We start from the raw sequence: 14,798 nt of genomic DNA on the forward strand, positions 1-14,798 counted from the left end.
CAAAGGACTCCAAGTAATGGTTCATGGGCTGCTGAAATGGTGAAGTGTTCTTGCCTTAGCAAACTGGTAGGCTATTTTTAATCTGAATGTGTTGCCCCTCAGCTCCTAGCTCCTAGGTCTCCTTCCTCCTCCATTGCATTGCAGAGCCTGTGCTGTTGGGCATCTCCCCACGCAGCTGCCTGCAGGCCCTGGCGCATTCGGCACGAAGTCGCAAGGAAGAGCCTGGCAGATTCCGCGGGGGAGAAGCCGGGATCTCCGCAGGATACCTCTGCAGGCGGGGCTCTGCCCAACCCCGAGTATGTCATAGATTTCATAGACATTCGGGCTGGAAGGGACCTCGGAAGATCATCGAGTCCAGCCCCCCGCCCGAAGGGCAGGAAGTCAGCTGGGGTCATAGGATCCCAGCAAGAAAAGCAGCCAAAAGGAGAGGCCAAAGGCCTCCAAAGCAGACGGACACTCAGTTACTGGAAGGTTCTTCCCACATCTGCTGCGCACACGCAGGGGCCTGGCTTGGGCCAAGGACAGACGGAAGGAGATGCCGTGTCAAGGAAGGCAAAACGAGGCCGGTGTTGTCCTTGCTCCTGCCGCCCGCCGCTCACAGACGCGTGACAGATGATGTACGTCCCTGCCCTCGGGGACAGGACTGCCAGCGCTCACGGCGTGCTTCTGCGTCTCTCAGGGGTGCTGGAGATGCTGGTTCAGCACCCGCGATGCTGAGGTGCCTTTCTGCAAGGTGGAGCCTGGGGCCCGGCGGGCAGGGTGGCCGCGGCGGCAGTGCTGCTGCAGGGGCCTGGGGCGGGCAGGGGCAGGGGCAGGGGCAGGGGCAGGGGCAAGGCCCCGCGGAGCGTCCTCGTTTGCAGAGTGATTGATGAGCAAACCTCGGTCTCCTCCCCTCCTGCTCCGCCGCCCTGCGCGGGCTCCGCTCTCGCCGCCTCTTCCCGGCCCGGCGACCGGGTGTCGCCCGCTCGGGCCCGGCGCCAGGGTCCCGCCTCCGCCGGCAGCGGGGCGGAGCCGAGCCGAGCCGGGCCGGGCAGTGCAGGGCTGCCGGAGCGCGGCGCAGTCAGCGGGAGCCGCCGCGGGAGCCGGGCAGGCAGGGCTGGAGCCGGGGCCGCCGCCGCGCCCGGGCACAGGTGTGCCCCGCCTCCGTCTCCGTCTCCGCGTCGCCCGGGGCTGCGGCCGGCGCCGTCCGAGCATGCGGCCGTGAGCAGCCCCGCGCCGGGATGGAAAACTTCCTGGCCGAGGTAGGAGCCCGGGGGGGGACGGGCTGCACGCGGGGAGCGGGGAGCGGGCGCTGGTCGCGGCGGGGCGGGGCCGGGCCGGGCCGGGCCGGGCCGCCGGCAGCAGGCGCTGTGCGCCGGGGTGGTGCTGTGGGGGAGGCAGGGCGGGCCGAGCGCGTGCGGAGCCAGGAGGGCAGAGGCTCGGGGCGGGGCGGGGCGGGGCGGGGCGCGGTCTGTCCCTGGCAGCAGCGAACCCCCGCGGGCCCGGGGTGGGCAGGCGGGACGGGACGGGACGGGTGATGTGATGCGGTGCCCCCGGAGGTGCAGCGGGGCAGATCGCTCCTCTCCCTGCCAGGAGGCAGGTTGTGGGGGCCGTGGCTCAAAGCCCCGGGGTGAGACATCTCCTAGCGCCAGGCTCTGCCCGGATGGACCACGCCACCCCCAGCTTGGGCACGGGCCGGGCAATGCGGCGTGTGGATCTGGGGTTTACTCTTCTTCTTGAGGTCACAGGCAGTTAAGGGGGGAGGCAAAGGGCCTTTTACCGTGGTTGTGGGTAGTGAGGCCATTGGTCTCCTCTCCCCTTCCAGCCGCGCGAGCCGGGTGCCGAGGCAGTCTGGCCTCCATTTGTGTCTTGTAGCCGAGGCTGGGGGAGAGGCGATGTGCCGGTCCCCTCAGGGGCTCCAAGGGCCCCCGCGGGGCTCGGCGTTGCAGCTCAGCCCGCTCCTCGTGGCGCGGGTCCAGGAGCTGCGCTGTGACAGTGGCAGAGAGCACGTGGAGCGATGGATCCTCTGCTAGCGACTTCCAGGCCCGTCACCCAGCCAACTTCATGCCTGCAGAGAGGGCGGACTTGTGCCATCGCTTTTGTGGCTGCCGGCCAGAGATGCGTTGTGCTGTCTGTAGCGTTTCTGTGCAGGCATCGCAAACTACTTTTCAGGACCTGACAGCCCTGTGAGGCAAGATTCCTGCCCCCGCCCCGACAGCGTGGTTGGGGAAACTGAGGCACGGCAGTAAAAGGTGTCTGTGTGAGCGGCAACCAGTACCTGCAGGCCTAGGGCCCTCCCCAGGGTGCCTCGTCTCCCCTCGGCCTGGGAGCCTGCTTTCTCAGCCCAGTCTTGGAGTGGCTTTTGGGTGCAAGGGACTGCTCCTCAGCTTCAGGTGACTGTCATGGCACGGCTGTCCGTCCCCTTGCAGATCCCCGGAGGCTGCCAGGTGGCCGGCATTGCTGGTGCCTGGGCACTGGAGCCTGCACCAGGCCAGAGGGGCCCCCTCCGGGCAGGCTGAGCCCCGTGAGCGAGCCTCTGGCCGGCGGGGTAGGGGCCTCTGCCTCAGGCTTTAGTTCTCTGTGATTCACGTGGGAAGTTTCCCACCCTGCATTGGTTTCCAGGCCATTAAGCCCAGTGTCTCGTCTTCCTTTCTTACCCTAGGTGAAGGGGGAGTGAGTGGGGCCCTGATGGCTTCTGGGGAGTTATCTGTTCTAGATGGAGCAGCTAATGAGCTAATGGGTTTTGCCCCCCCCCCCCCCTTTGCTTTCTTTGTCATGAGTTGACAGATGTTTTCACAGATTTCCTCTCCCCTAACCCAATAGAGGAGGGAGCGCCTGCCCTGCTCTGAGCTTTGGGTCTGCCCCAGGTCCCCCAGCAGTGCCTAGGGCCCCAGAGTGCTGCACACATTAGCTGATTAGTGCAAAGTGCCTGGAGCTGGTGCCATCTGTGTCTGATCAGATGGACCCAGATCCCTTCCGCGGGGGCCCCCTGCTCTGAGCCTCTACCCCAGCCCTCATCTGCAGGGAGATCCCACCCTCTTGACACAGAACCAGCCACTGAGGTGCTGGACAGGTTCACTGGAAGGAGTCTAGGTGGGAACCTGCCTGCTCAGATGGATGTCTCCGCTCACTGCTCCCCAGCTGCATCTGTCTGACCTAGCGGGCAGCACTGGGGTCCCCCCAGTTTCAGACCCACCCCCCGCAGCAGCTCGGAGCTCCCGCTTGCCATGTAGATGGGGCGAGGTATGCAGGGGTGATGTGCCTGAGCCTTGCCTATGCCATGGCCTCTGGGTGGATTGGCAGGGTTGCAAGGCCCTGGTGGAGGAAGGTGAATGAGCGTGAAGAATCAAGGCCAGCTCCCCTGGAGAAGGCTCAGAGCCTGCGCTGCGCTGCGCTGTGCAGGATGTAGCCCGGGTGGATGTGTGTGGAAATGTGGCTTCATGCTTCCCACAGCCCAGTGTGGCTGGAGCCTCGGCACTCTGGCTGCTCGTCCTGTCCCTGGCTGAGGGCGCTCTTGGGGACAGAGGCGATGTGCCAGTTCCCTAAGGGGCTCCAAGGGCCCTGGGCTGGCTTCCTTCTGCCTTGCAGAGGCAATTTCCCAAAGGCAGCTCTACCCTCTCCACTGGAGTTGGGGCAGGGTCTGCTTGGGGGGGCCCTCTGAGAGGCTCTGCGCTGCTTGTCTGTGGGCCTGTGGGGCACTGGGCAGCCTTCTAAGTGGGAAGGACAAGCTGACTCCAGAGTAGTCCCTAAAGGTTTAGGGCTTGTGCCTGTGTCTTGCTGGGGCTGCTTTGTGCTGCTCTGGCTTGTCCTGACGGCCCAGGTGCTACATGCTGGGGAGCTGCTGCAGGGAGCAGGGGAGTCTGCTGGCAAGGGGGTTGGACAGACTGTGCTGTGCTCTGGTGATGCCTGGCTCTGCCCACCCTGGTTTGGGGGTGACTGCAGGTCACTTTAAACTAGAGCAGTCTTGGCTTTGGGGTCAGCTCATCCCTTGCAGCCCCCAGGGGATGAGAAGCACAGAGGAACCTTGCCCCTGCCTCTCCAGTTGGTTCCTGCGTCAAGCACACCTGGGCTGGCCCCAGACCCAGGCTCTGGGGCCTTTGCATCCACCCGTGCCTGGGGATGTTGGCAGCAGAGAGCAGCCGACATGGTGCTGTTGCTGCTCCGGTGCCCAGACGGTGGGAGGGGCCGCGGTGAGGGATGGTAGTTTCCCTGTGTCTGGTGTGTGGGCAGGATGTGGGTGACACAGAGGATGTGACTCGCTCCCTGATTCTCCTTGAAGAGCAGGAATGCCGGGCCAGGGTCAAAGGAGATGCTGTTCTCTTCCCTGGCTGCTTTGCAGCCAGGCAGTGACCGGCTGGTCGGTTCGGCGTTAGGCCGCAGTGAGAAGCAGCAGCTGCTGCAGGCAGGATGAGTTCCTCTCTGCATCCCTGTGGCAGCTGGCTGGGAAGTGCTACTGTTTCGCGGGTTAAGCAGTTCCCCTTTCCCCTTAGAGCTGAAATGCAAAGCTTTTTGTTGATGTTTCTGATAAATGCCCTCCCACCCCCCTTGCACTATTTCTGTGAGGTTTCCACTGTGGAAACCTCTGCTGGTTTGAAGCTGGATGTCTGCTGCTTCCCCAGAGCCCAACCGGTTTTGGGGAGCCTGAGGGAGGGGCTGTGGGAGCTGTCTCCAACCTGGAGAAGAAGCAGCGTGTAACCAGCAATCTCGCCTCCTCCTCCAGGAACTTGCACTTGGGTTTGCACTCTGTCCCTCCTCACGCTGCACTCTGGGCTTTGGTCTCGGTGCCCTTAGACATCCTGGGAGCAGTATTTGCTGTCTGTCACTATGGAAGGGACCCTGTGTGTGGTCGAGGGGGGGATGCTGTGACCTTGTGATCCCGGGAACGGGAGCTGGAGCTGTGCTGTGAATGATGAACAGCGTGGCTTCAGTGAGTCTCCATGATTCCCCTGTCTGAGGAGTGGGGCCCTCTCTTCCTGCACGTTATTTGGGAAGACCCAAGAGTTTATTTACCAAGGTGCGAGCAAGTTGGTGCTTCTCACAAGCCTGTTCAGTCTGAGGGCTCCTTGCTGGCAGTGAATGGCACTTGGCATGGTGGCGGGTTTGAAAATCATCCGCTGGTAGCGATCTAATCTCACAGCGTGCCTGGCCACTCAAGTTACGCCATGCCATCTCCTCCCTAGCAGCGTGTTGCTCAGATGCTCCCGTAGCTTCCTGCTGCCAGCCCAGTGGACATGTACACGTTGGCATGGCTGTTTGTGGATGCAGAATAAATGGGGCTGGGGGCACCAACCAGGAGAGTGAGTTTAGAGTTTTGTTTGTGCAGGATTCAGCCAGCTCTGTTTGAGGGGGAGGGGGAGGGTGCAGTGCCACCCTGCTGTTAGTTAATTCAGTGATGCATTGAGGCCGCTTCTTGTCTCCAGACACGCTGGTGACTCAAGAAGTGGTTTGATGGCTGGCTGCAGGCGGTGTTCACACATCACTTTGAACTGCTGGGGAAGCTGCATTGTAACACAGCTCCTGGCTGGATCGTTTAGCTCCCAGGAGGCTTCAGGGTTAATTGGTGCCCTGTTCTGCAGCCAGCTTATCCCAGGTATGAGAGGCTGATGTCTGGCATCTTGATGAGGAATTTCATGGCAGCTCCCTTTTCTTGCAGTCCTCGGAGGAGGCAGAATAAAGGAGGAAAAGGGAGAGCCGCTATTAGGGCAGGAGGGCTCCTTGGGAATGGTTTGGCTGCTCCCATTGATGCTGACCTCAAGTGACAGTGCTGGCGCTCTGGATAAGGATGAGCAGAGCAGCCAAGGGGAACAGGTGCTGGAGCAGGAAAAGATGTCTTGGAAAAAGAGCGCCTCTGAGATTCCACACACTTCTCTGCCAGGTGCGGGGACTACTGGATGATCCTTTGGGAAGTCCTGGGGTCTCTGTGCCTGACCTGCCTTCCCAGAAGAGCTTGCTTTATTTAGTTCAGAGGGAACATCATGAGCTGTTGAGAAGCTCATCCCTGGGAGTTAGAATGGCCCCAGGAGCTCTGTCAGCAGCCCAGCACCCTGGGAGGGGGAAGGCTGGCTCCAGCAAGGGTGCTATCGAGTAGCACTGACCCTCCCAAACCTGGGGTAGGATGGCCCATGGCAGCAGATACTCACGCGGCACGGCAGACCCTCTGTCTTCTGCCAGGTTCTGCTGGGATCGGTCTGACAGTTGTCCTTTGCATTGCAATTGCCATCCCATTCCTCATGGAGAGCCCAGTCCTGGGGCTGCACAGACTTCTAGCGTGAGGCAGCCTGTGTCCAAAGGCCTCACAGCCTGAATGGAGGGCAGGTGCTGCAGGGTGCATGTGTAACGGTAAATGCATGGCTGTGGGCATAGGCACAGCTTGAAGATTTAGAGCAGTGGTTCTCAACCGGGGCTCACAGCACCCTGGGGTGCCTTGAGATCCTTTCAAGGGTGCCAGGCAAGGTTAACACTCTTAGGTGTGCAATGATTCATAAGATAAACCTAGAGACTGCAAATAGGAATCCACAGCATTCTGCCCCGCTGCAGTCTGTCTGAGTTTTTGCAACAGAAGAATTGCTCTAAGATTTTTCTGTAGTCAAAAAACAAGTGAAAACTAAGAGCTGGCCTTCTTGGCGGGGTTGCGGGGGAAAGGCGTGGGCACATAAATCTACTGAGGGCTGCCGTGGGTCTAAAAAGGTTGAGAACCGCTTGAGTGAAACCATCCAAAGAACCACTTGTTCTTGGGTGAAACCATCCGAACCAGACCTCCAGATGAACGGGCACTGGCAACCTCAGCAGTCTCTGCAGTGCTGCTGTTAGCACTTGCACTGCAAGGCAGGTTTCCTTCATTCAGATGGTCATGCGGGTCGCTGCTTTCCAAAACTCTTTGCAGAGATAAGCAGCACCAGTGGGAGGGGGACACTGGGGTGCGACCGTCCACTTGCTGTCAGTACAAGTGGGGGTCCGCCAGCAGTCATTCTGGGGTGCAGATATTTGGGCCCAGGAGGTGAGGGAGGGGCTGTTGGATGGGGTGGAGTGGGGAATCTTGGCTTGCTTCTTGCCCGTGTCGGTTCGCTCCCAGGGGCTTTAGGCTGCAGCCATGCTCCCGTTAGTGGTGACCTTGTCACATCTTGTAAACTAAGCAAGGTTAGGCCTGCTCAGTTTCCTGGTGGGAGCCCCCTGGAGAAGAGCACGTGTGTCTCTTGTGGGCCAGCCTGCAGCTGCTGCTTCATCTCCCACAAAATCACCTCTCAGTCTGGGCTTCACTGCTCACCACATTTCTGACCTATTTGCTAGTTGCCAAAGGGGCACATCCTAGCTTTCTTCTTTCCCTCCCCTTTAAGGGGCAGGTGAAGGTTATTTAAATGTTATGTTAAAGTTGCAGCTTGTAAGTCATGGCATTCAGTTTGAATTTCCCTTCATCCTGCTATTTCTGCCTGCCTTCTGCCCTGTCACTCTCTGTGTCTGTCTGCGTGGTCTTTCACTCTGCATTCATCTATTATTCAGAAATGACCTAATACAGTATTACAGGAAGTGCATTTCCTTTGTAACATTCAGTACACCTGTGGAGCAGAGCAATGCACTTTGGAAGGAAATACCGGCCTTTGAACTACTTGCATTTCTTACATTGTTCTAAATGACGTGTACCAGTGCTGGAAGGGACTGGTGGGTGTCCCTGTAGGAAGCATGGTGAGCACCTGTGCTTGCTGTGCTCCAGCAGTCAGAAGAGCGCACCAGAAGCTAGGATGATGCTTGAGGAATGGGATGGCACTATCTTGCCCTATAACTAGGGCCCAGGTGTCTCCCTTCCCCTTTACTCCCAGGCTTGGAGAGGCCACGGAGAGAAGAACGCAGCCAGCAGGTCCGGCCCGAACAAGGATTGCTGTGCAGAGGGAATGGAGCTGGGGGGATGATGATGCCCAGCTGGGGCCATCCACCCTCAGCAGTATGTGGATGCAGAACCCCCCTCGGTCTGTTCTGTCTGCTCAGATCAGGAGCAGGTTGGGACAGGGGCCACTGGCGGTTCTGTGGTGATAGGGTGCCCAGCACAAGGGGCCTGTTTTTGGGTAGCTGTTGTGCATGACTGCACTCAGGGTGATGGTGATGATGAGTAGTAATGGATCCTTGGAGGTGTTTAAGACCCCGATAGACAAAGCCTTGGCTGGTTTGATGCAGTTGGGGCTGGCCCTGCTCTAAGCAGGGGGTTGGACTAGATGTGTCCTCCTGAAGTCCCTTCCAGACCTGGTTGTCTATGATCTGTGCTGCAGCCTCCTTTGGACATGGTGAGGTCCTCACCACTTTGCTTCAGGCCCAGCAGGACTACAGAGTTAGATTAACGAGCTCTAAGGGACAGAGGGGATCCTTGGGTCACCTGATCTGACCTGGACCACAGGCCGGGGAATGTCTAACGTCAGCCAGTTACCCCTGCATTGAGCTCAGGAAGTGAGGGTTGGCTGAGCTGTCTCCAAAGTGGCTCCCAGCCTGGATCAGGAGATCAGAAGAGGTGGATTATCCACTACTTCCTTGGCACTTTCTCCCACTGGTTGATTGTCCTCACATTTCCAAAGACTGGCGCCTTAATGGCTCTGTGATAGCTGGCTTTACAGACCTGAACAGGACGGCTCCAGGCTAGTCCAGGTCTGCCCACCTGAGCTGCAGTTGCGCCTGTGGCTGGAACGTCAGCCGAGCCTAACCTTCCAGTTGATGGGTGCAGTCTGCTCACCTCTGTCTCTCACAGCAAGGCATTTTCTCCAGCCCTTGACTCATTTTTTGGCTCTCTTCCATGTATCCTCCAGTTTTCCAGCATTCTTCCGAATATGTGGGTCCTAACGTGCAGCCAGGCATTCTGCTGTCGGTCTCACCTGTGCTGTGCACAGAGGTGAAATGCCTCCCCGCTCAGCTGTTTGTACGTCTAACAGTCGCTGTTGCCCTGCTCGCCACAGCATCGCAATGGGAGCTTGTGTTTGGTTTCCTCTCTTCCGCGATTCCAAAACGTTTCCCAGGTCACTGCTTTCCAGGATGCAGGAGGGGAGGCCTGGATTCCTTGTTCCTGGACGTCTGACCTGGCTGGTGGCAGCGTTATTAAATGTATTTCATGTAAATGGGCCCAGCTTGATAAGTGAGCTACATGGCCCTGTAAGACTGCCTTGCCCTCTCTGCTCTTCAGTAGTGTGCTGGTCTGTGCGCGGTCTGCAGGTTCTCTCAGCGGGGAGTTTATACCGCAGAGCATTGGTGACTGGGTTAAACAGAATCTGCCAAAGGCTGCCCTCTGCCGAACCTGCTCGAGGCACCTCCCTCAGACGTGCTTCCCCCTTGACAAAGACGTTCTGAGTCCTGTCATTGTGGCGATTCTTAACCCATGTAACATGCGCTCTGCTGCACTAACTTGGGCTGGCACGTGGCACTAATGCAAGTGTCTTACCAAGTCTAACTCGATTACATCTAGGCAGTTACCTCTGTCAACCAGATTTGTAAGCTTATCAAAGAATGACATCAGGCACATTTGACAAGACCATTTTCTTCAAAACAGCATGACCAGTTTAACTATATTCCTATCCTGTGTGTTTTAACTTTTAATTGAATCGCATATCAGCTTTTCCATTAATTTCCTTGGGATTGATGTCCAGCTAATGAGTCTATAGTTATCTGGCTGATCCTACTTGCATTTTTTGATTGTTGGCATGACAATAGCAGTCTTCCTGAGTTGCCCTATTATTATAAAACTTTATTAAAAATGAAGGTCACCTGCTAGAGGTCTCTTTGGCCAGCTCTTCTAGGACTCCTTGGTGCACATTATCTGGATCTGCTGTCCTGAAAACGTTCATTTATAATACGTGGTGTCTAACATCCTCTTCAGTGAGTAGGGAACTGGATGCATCATCATGATACAGCTTGCTGCTTTCCAGTTATAGTGCAGGAATATTTTTTGCCCACTTTTGCCTTTGCTGCCTTGTTATTAGCAATGTTGGCATTGTTTGTAAAGTGCTTAGACTAGTGAGGACCAAGCTTTTTGACAGGCATGCCACAGATTAGCTCTACACCCTTCCCAAGTACTGCTCTAATGCCCCTCCTCTGCCCAATCTGCTGCTCTGCTTTCTGCTCCCTTGTCCGTGCTCCCTGCCCAATTTCTTCCTTTGCTCCCTGCCTGATCTCCTGCTCTGCTTTCTGCTTTATGGCCTAGCTGGTGCTGTGCGGTCCATCCCCTCCCTGATCAACTGCATGGCATACATAGCGGCTGTCTGTGCCACTTGGAGCGTGCGTGCCTCAACTTGGCCACCTCTGACTTAGACAATAAGGAGTATTTTTTATTTCCACCAACTGCAGATTGTTCTCTGGTATCTTCAGTTTCCCTGTTCACTTTACTCTACACTTCACCAGGTCCCATGTGTAGTGATAGCTCTCTGTTTTCCTTCTGTTTTCCGTGTGATAATGCATTGCTTTTTATTTCCAAATGCTGCTTTCAGCTTTGCTGCCCAACCAGGACGGGTTCTTAGCCAGGGCTGCTTTAAACAGAGCTTGTTGGTGGGTGGCTTGCGTGTCCCAGGGGACTCGGAGAGGAGCAGGGAGAATGTACCGATGACAAGTGACACGTAGGAGGAGATTTGATGAAAGCCAGCCAAAAACAAATGAGGTGGAGAGAGTGGGTTGGGAGCTTCTGCGCTTCATGTCTCATGATGCAAGTACAAGGAGAGCTGGGTGACATTGAAAGGTGGGAAATTCAAACCTGATGAAAGAAAACGCTGTTGCATACAAGTTTATAAAGTCTGCAATGTTTGTTGCGCAGAAAGCCATTGGGGTGAGATCCTAGCAGGGGAGAAAATCGTCTGGGGCATTATATGTATCACCATGTTATCAGGACCCAGCTGCATTCATGATAGCGGGGTTCTTATGCCGTCTGTGGCGCTGGGTGCCGGCCCCAGCTGGAGGCAGGATGCTACACTGCATGGCCATTGATCCAGCCCAGCTTGGCAATTCCCACGTGCAAACGTGTACTTTGATTGGGGAACTGGAAATCGTGGGGAAGAGGTGAGTGTGGAGGGCAGCTCGTGGAGCTAGGATTGGCCTGGGGAAGAGAAGAGGAAAGGGCAGGTACCTTCCCTCGTGGAGACCGTGGAACGCTGCTAATGCCTGGGCCGGGAAACTCCTGGAACAACCAGTCCCAAGCCAGGGGTCTGTGGAGACATGGCAGGCCACGCACCTGCCTCTTCCTCATCTCAGCTGTCTCTGGGCCTCCCAGGTTCATGGCAGAGAGCAGCCTGGACACCGACAGGAGTAGCTGGAACCACGAGAAGCCAGCAAGGCTGTTGTCGTGAGGAAACACGAGCTGCCCTCAAGGTCCACGAGTGCCCATGAGGGAGGAATGGCCAGGGCAGAGGGGGTCTAGCCACAGCATGGCGGGGAGCAGTGCCACAAAGCAGGGGAGCTGAGGAGCAGGGAGGACCGGGGCAGAGGGAGGCAGCTCGCAGCCCAGGAAGCTGTGCACATCGATTTGACCACACGTGGGGGAGGACATGTCGCACGAGCCAGGCAGAGAAGCAGGGGGACTAGCTCCGTGGGGCAGAGCGCGGGGACACAGAGCGTGTGAGATGGGTTGGCGGGGCGGCAGCAGTGGCCGCTGTGGGCTTTTAGATCAGGTCTGCTCTGGACTGCAGTAGCATGAAGCTGTTTTTTGTCCCCTTGCTCCTGATAGTGCCACGGCTCCTGAAAGTGAGTGGCTGCAACCAAAGTTAGGTCTGGGCCAGAGTGACTGGAAAAGAGGGCTCTGGGAGAAGGGGCCAGGTTACCACTAGCCCAGGGAGTGGTAGGTGGAAGGCCTGGAGCCAGCGGTGGGAGAAGGAGCAGGAGGGGAACAGTTTGCATGTGAATAAGTGGGGTCAGGGGCGTGCATTGCCCCATCAGTGGTCACGTGTGGACTTGCCACATGACTCGGTTCCCTTCCCTCTTGTCCCTGCTCTTCACAGTGGATCAGGTCACCTTCCTTCCAGAACAGGCCTGGGGCACAGTGGGCCCCTGCGCCGTGTCCATTAGCTGAGTTCTGTACGTGTCTTCTCCATCACTTATTTATGGCCTGATGGATCAGATCAATCTGTTGAAAAGTGCATTTGTGGAAACCTGATTCCAGCTTGTCTGGATTGCCAGGCCTCACCAGCCCCGTCTGCTGCAGCCTGTGACCACGGCACCGGGGAGGCCGGCAGAGCGGCTGCCTTAGCATGAGGTCTTACTGAGGCCTGGAGCACACCTGCTCCGTTTCACACAAAGTGAGAGCAGGGCTCCGATCCCTGTATCATCCAGCCATGTTCAGAGGGTTTGGGGTGCTGGTGCTGTTCAGGTGGATGGCCGTTGCATGCTCCACTGCTTTCTATGGCTGCTTGGCCCTAAAGGGCTCCATGGTCACTGAGCTATGAGATGCAGGCGCAGGCTCTTGCTTGGGCCCTGGGACGGAGCTGTTGTACGCTGCATGCAGGGCTGATAGAACAGGTTATCGGCACTAACCTGGAATCAGGAAAGAACGGGCCGTTCTGCCAGCAAGACCCCTGTGCTCCTGCCTTCTCTGCGCTGACTGGATGCCCCCGCACACTCGTGCTTCTCGCTGCAGCTCTCCCCATGCTGCCCAGCACACAGAGACCTGTGTTCCTGCCCTGCTGTGCCACTGGATGGCTTGGCAGCTTAGGTCAGGTCGTTTCACCTCTGTCTTGGTCCGGTTTCTCCATCTGGAAAATGCTGCTAGCCTCTGTGAACCACATGGCAAGCTGGGCAGCAGGGTTCAGTGGAAGAGCTCAGCACTAGCATCGCTTAACGGTGGTAGAGAGGGCATCCTGCTGAGGGGGACGGTTTGGAGAGGAGCTGCATGATGGAAGAAGGGAAGCTCTTTTTCTCCCAGCCCCTCCACATTTGGAGAAACCAGCAAGAAGGGCGATCTCCCATGAAATGCAGGAGAGACAGAGACGAGGGCTTGGGCCTGTGGGGAGCAAACAGATGTTCCTGGGGCAGCCAAGGGCCCACTCCGAGTTGACACCTGCTGCCCCGCTCCCCCCTGAACTTTCCTGAGGCCCCTGCTCTGAGCTGGAGACAACAGCTGGAGGCTGTCCTGGTCATGGTGATGGGAAGTGGCAGCCCAGCTCTGACATCTCCCTTGTGCTCATCTCCTTGTTCTGAAGTTGTATTTTGCATTTTCGATAACACGTTCATCAGTCCCACGGTACCGACACCAACTGGTTCCTGCATGCTGCCTGTAGATGGCCTGTCCTTGCAACAGGGAGTTTACTTGCTGCCATTTAGTAATGGGTGGTTTGCTAAATGAAACTGGAAAGTTACTGAAACAATCTCTTGTGTAAGAACTGTCCTAGCTCATGCACCAAGCCTCTTTCTGCCATGTCCCTCCTGGTTAAATACCATTGGTATCAGTTAGCTATCTGAAAAGTGTATGGTAGAAACGGAGAGATTTTCTTGTTGCTTGTGTTAATTCTTGTTGATTGCTAGCAGCATTTGTTAACACACTCCCACGAGTTGCAATGCCTTCTACTTCCCTTGCGCAGAGGGAGTTATGCTAATGTTTTTGTGTCTGGACCAGGGATAGGCCCAGGTGACAGTGTCTGGATCTGGGTTTGAATTCCTGCCCTCTGCCCTGCATTTTGAGTGTGACTGCATCCCGTTTGGGTTTAGCCCAAGCATTGGGGTCCAGTGTGGCCTGGTGCCTTTACACCGTACAGACAGGGGACGGTGGGGAATGCCTTTTACTCCTACGCCCCTACTGAGGTTAGGCTTGTGGCCCAGCAGCTGCCCAGGAGGTTTTCTACAAAATTGCATCCATTCAGTTGCACAAGGAGATCCCTGGTACTGGGCAGAGTGGGGGAAGTGAACTGGGGCGGTCACTTGGCTGTGACCATCTCTCTGTTTTGGTGGGACTCCCTGGGAAACTTTCCACTTGGAGGGAGGAGCAGAAGTGCCCCCTGCACCAGGGAATTGGTGTGTTGGGCTATGGCAAGGAATGCGGGGCTGGCTGGGGCCGGATGAATCGACTGTTGCTCTGTCTCTAGAGCTGTCTCCTGCAAAGCTCTTTATGGAAACGGGGATGGACACAGCCAGAGGCTCACTAGGTTCTCCTGATGCCAGATGGGTTCTGCTGTCTCTATCTTCCCCCTGTCTCAGGGCTGAATCTTTTGAAGTAACACACAACCGATCCCTGGAGAGCTGCAGCGCCCCATGTCCTGTTGTGTCTTTGGGGGCATTCTGTCATCACCCACCTCCATGAGCAAACCCGCCTGCTGAGGGCAGAGCGGTGTCATCCTAAGGAAAACCCATGCAGCAGCCTTGCCCCGACACCGTGTATGGGGGAGCTCATGGAGGCATGAAGAAAGGCTGGGGTGGAAGCCCCATTAGCGTTGCACATTAGCCACCTCTGCAGGTCTCGCTGTGGGTGTAACGCTCCTCCTCCTTGTCAGCTTCTTCAGAGACTCTTAGGAGCAAGCGATGGTGAGGACGCATCAGGCGATTCTTTCCCATGAATTCCTGGGGCCCAAGCAGCCCACTGCTGCTGGCTGCCTCTGACTGTTTTCTCTTAGCAAAGAGGCCAGAAAGCCAGCCCTTTTGTGAACAGATGTTGCTGCTAAAATCTGGCTAAATTGTGAAGATGTGCTTAGGAAAATGAATGGCTTCAAGTGGCAGGGGCTCATCCACTTGCTCTCAAGCATCAGAAGATGTTAACGGCTGTTGAGAAGACCCTTTTATATGGTTTCCAGAGTCACATACTCAGTTTGTTGCTCATTAAGCCCCCTGGAAGCCTAACATCAGTATCTCTATCCCCCCCAAAACTGCTGTCTTCCACTGTC

General features: G+C 56.9%; 1 protein-coding gene across 1 annotated transcript in view; it reads left to right on the forward strand.

Moving 5' to 3' along the window:
• Positions 1-1,046: 1,046 nt before the first annotated feature.
• The window catches only part of LOC102567908 (unconventional myosin-X), a 160,005-nt gene continuing 146,253 nt past the window's right edge, over positions 1,047-14,798 (forward strand). The window contains exon 1 of the mRNA XM_059727606.1: positions 1,047-1,241. Coding sequence (XP_059583589.1) covers positions 1,221-1,241 — 21 coding nt within the window. The 5' untranslated portion in view covers positions 1,047-1,220. The remainder of the gene's footprint in view (positions 1,242-14,798) is intronic.

Source organism: Alligator mississippiensis, chromosome 4, assembly GCF_030867095.1.
Source record: "Alligator mississippiensis isolate rAllMis1 chromosome 4, rAllMis1, whole genome shotgun sequence".
In the NCBI taxonomy this organism is placed as follows: Eukaryota; Metazoa; Chordata; order Crocodylia; family Alligatoridae; genus Alligator; species Alligator mississippiensis.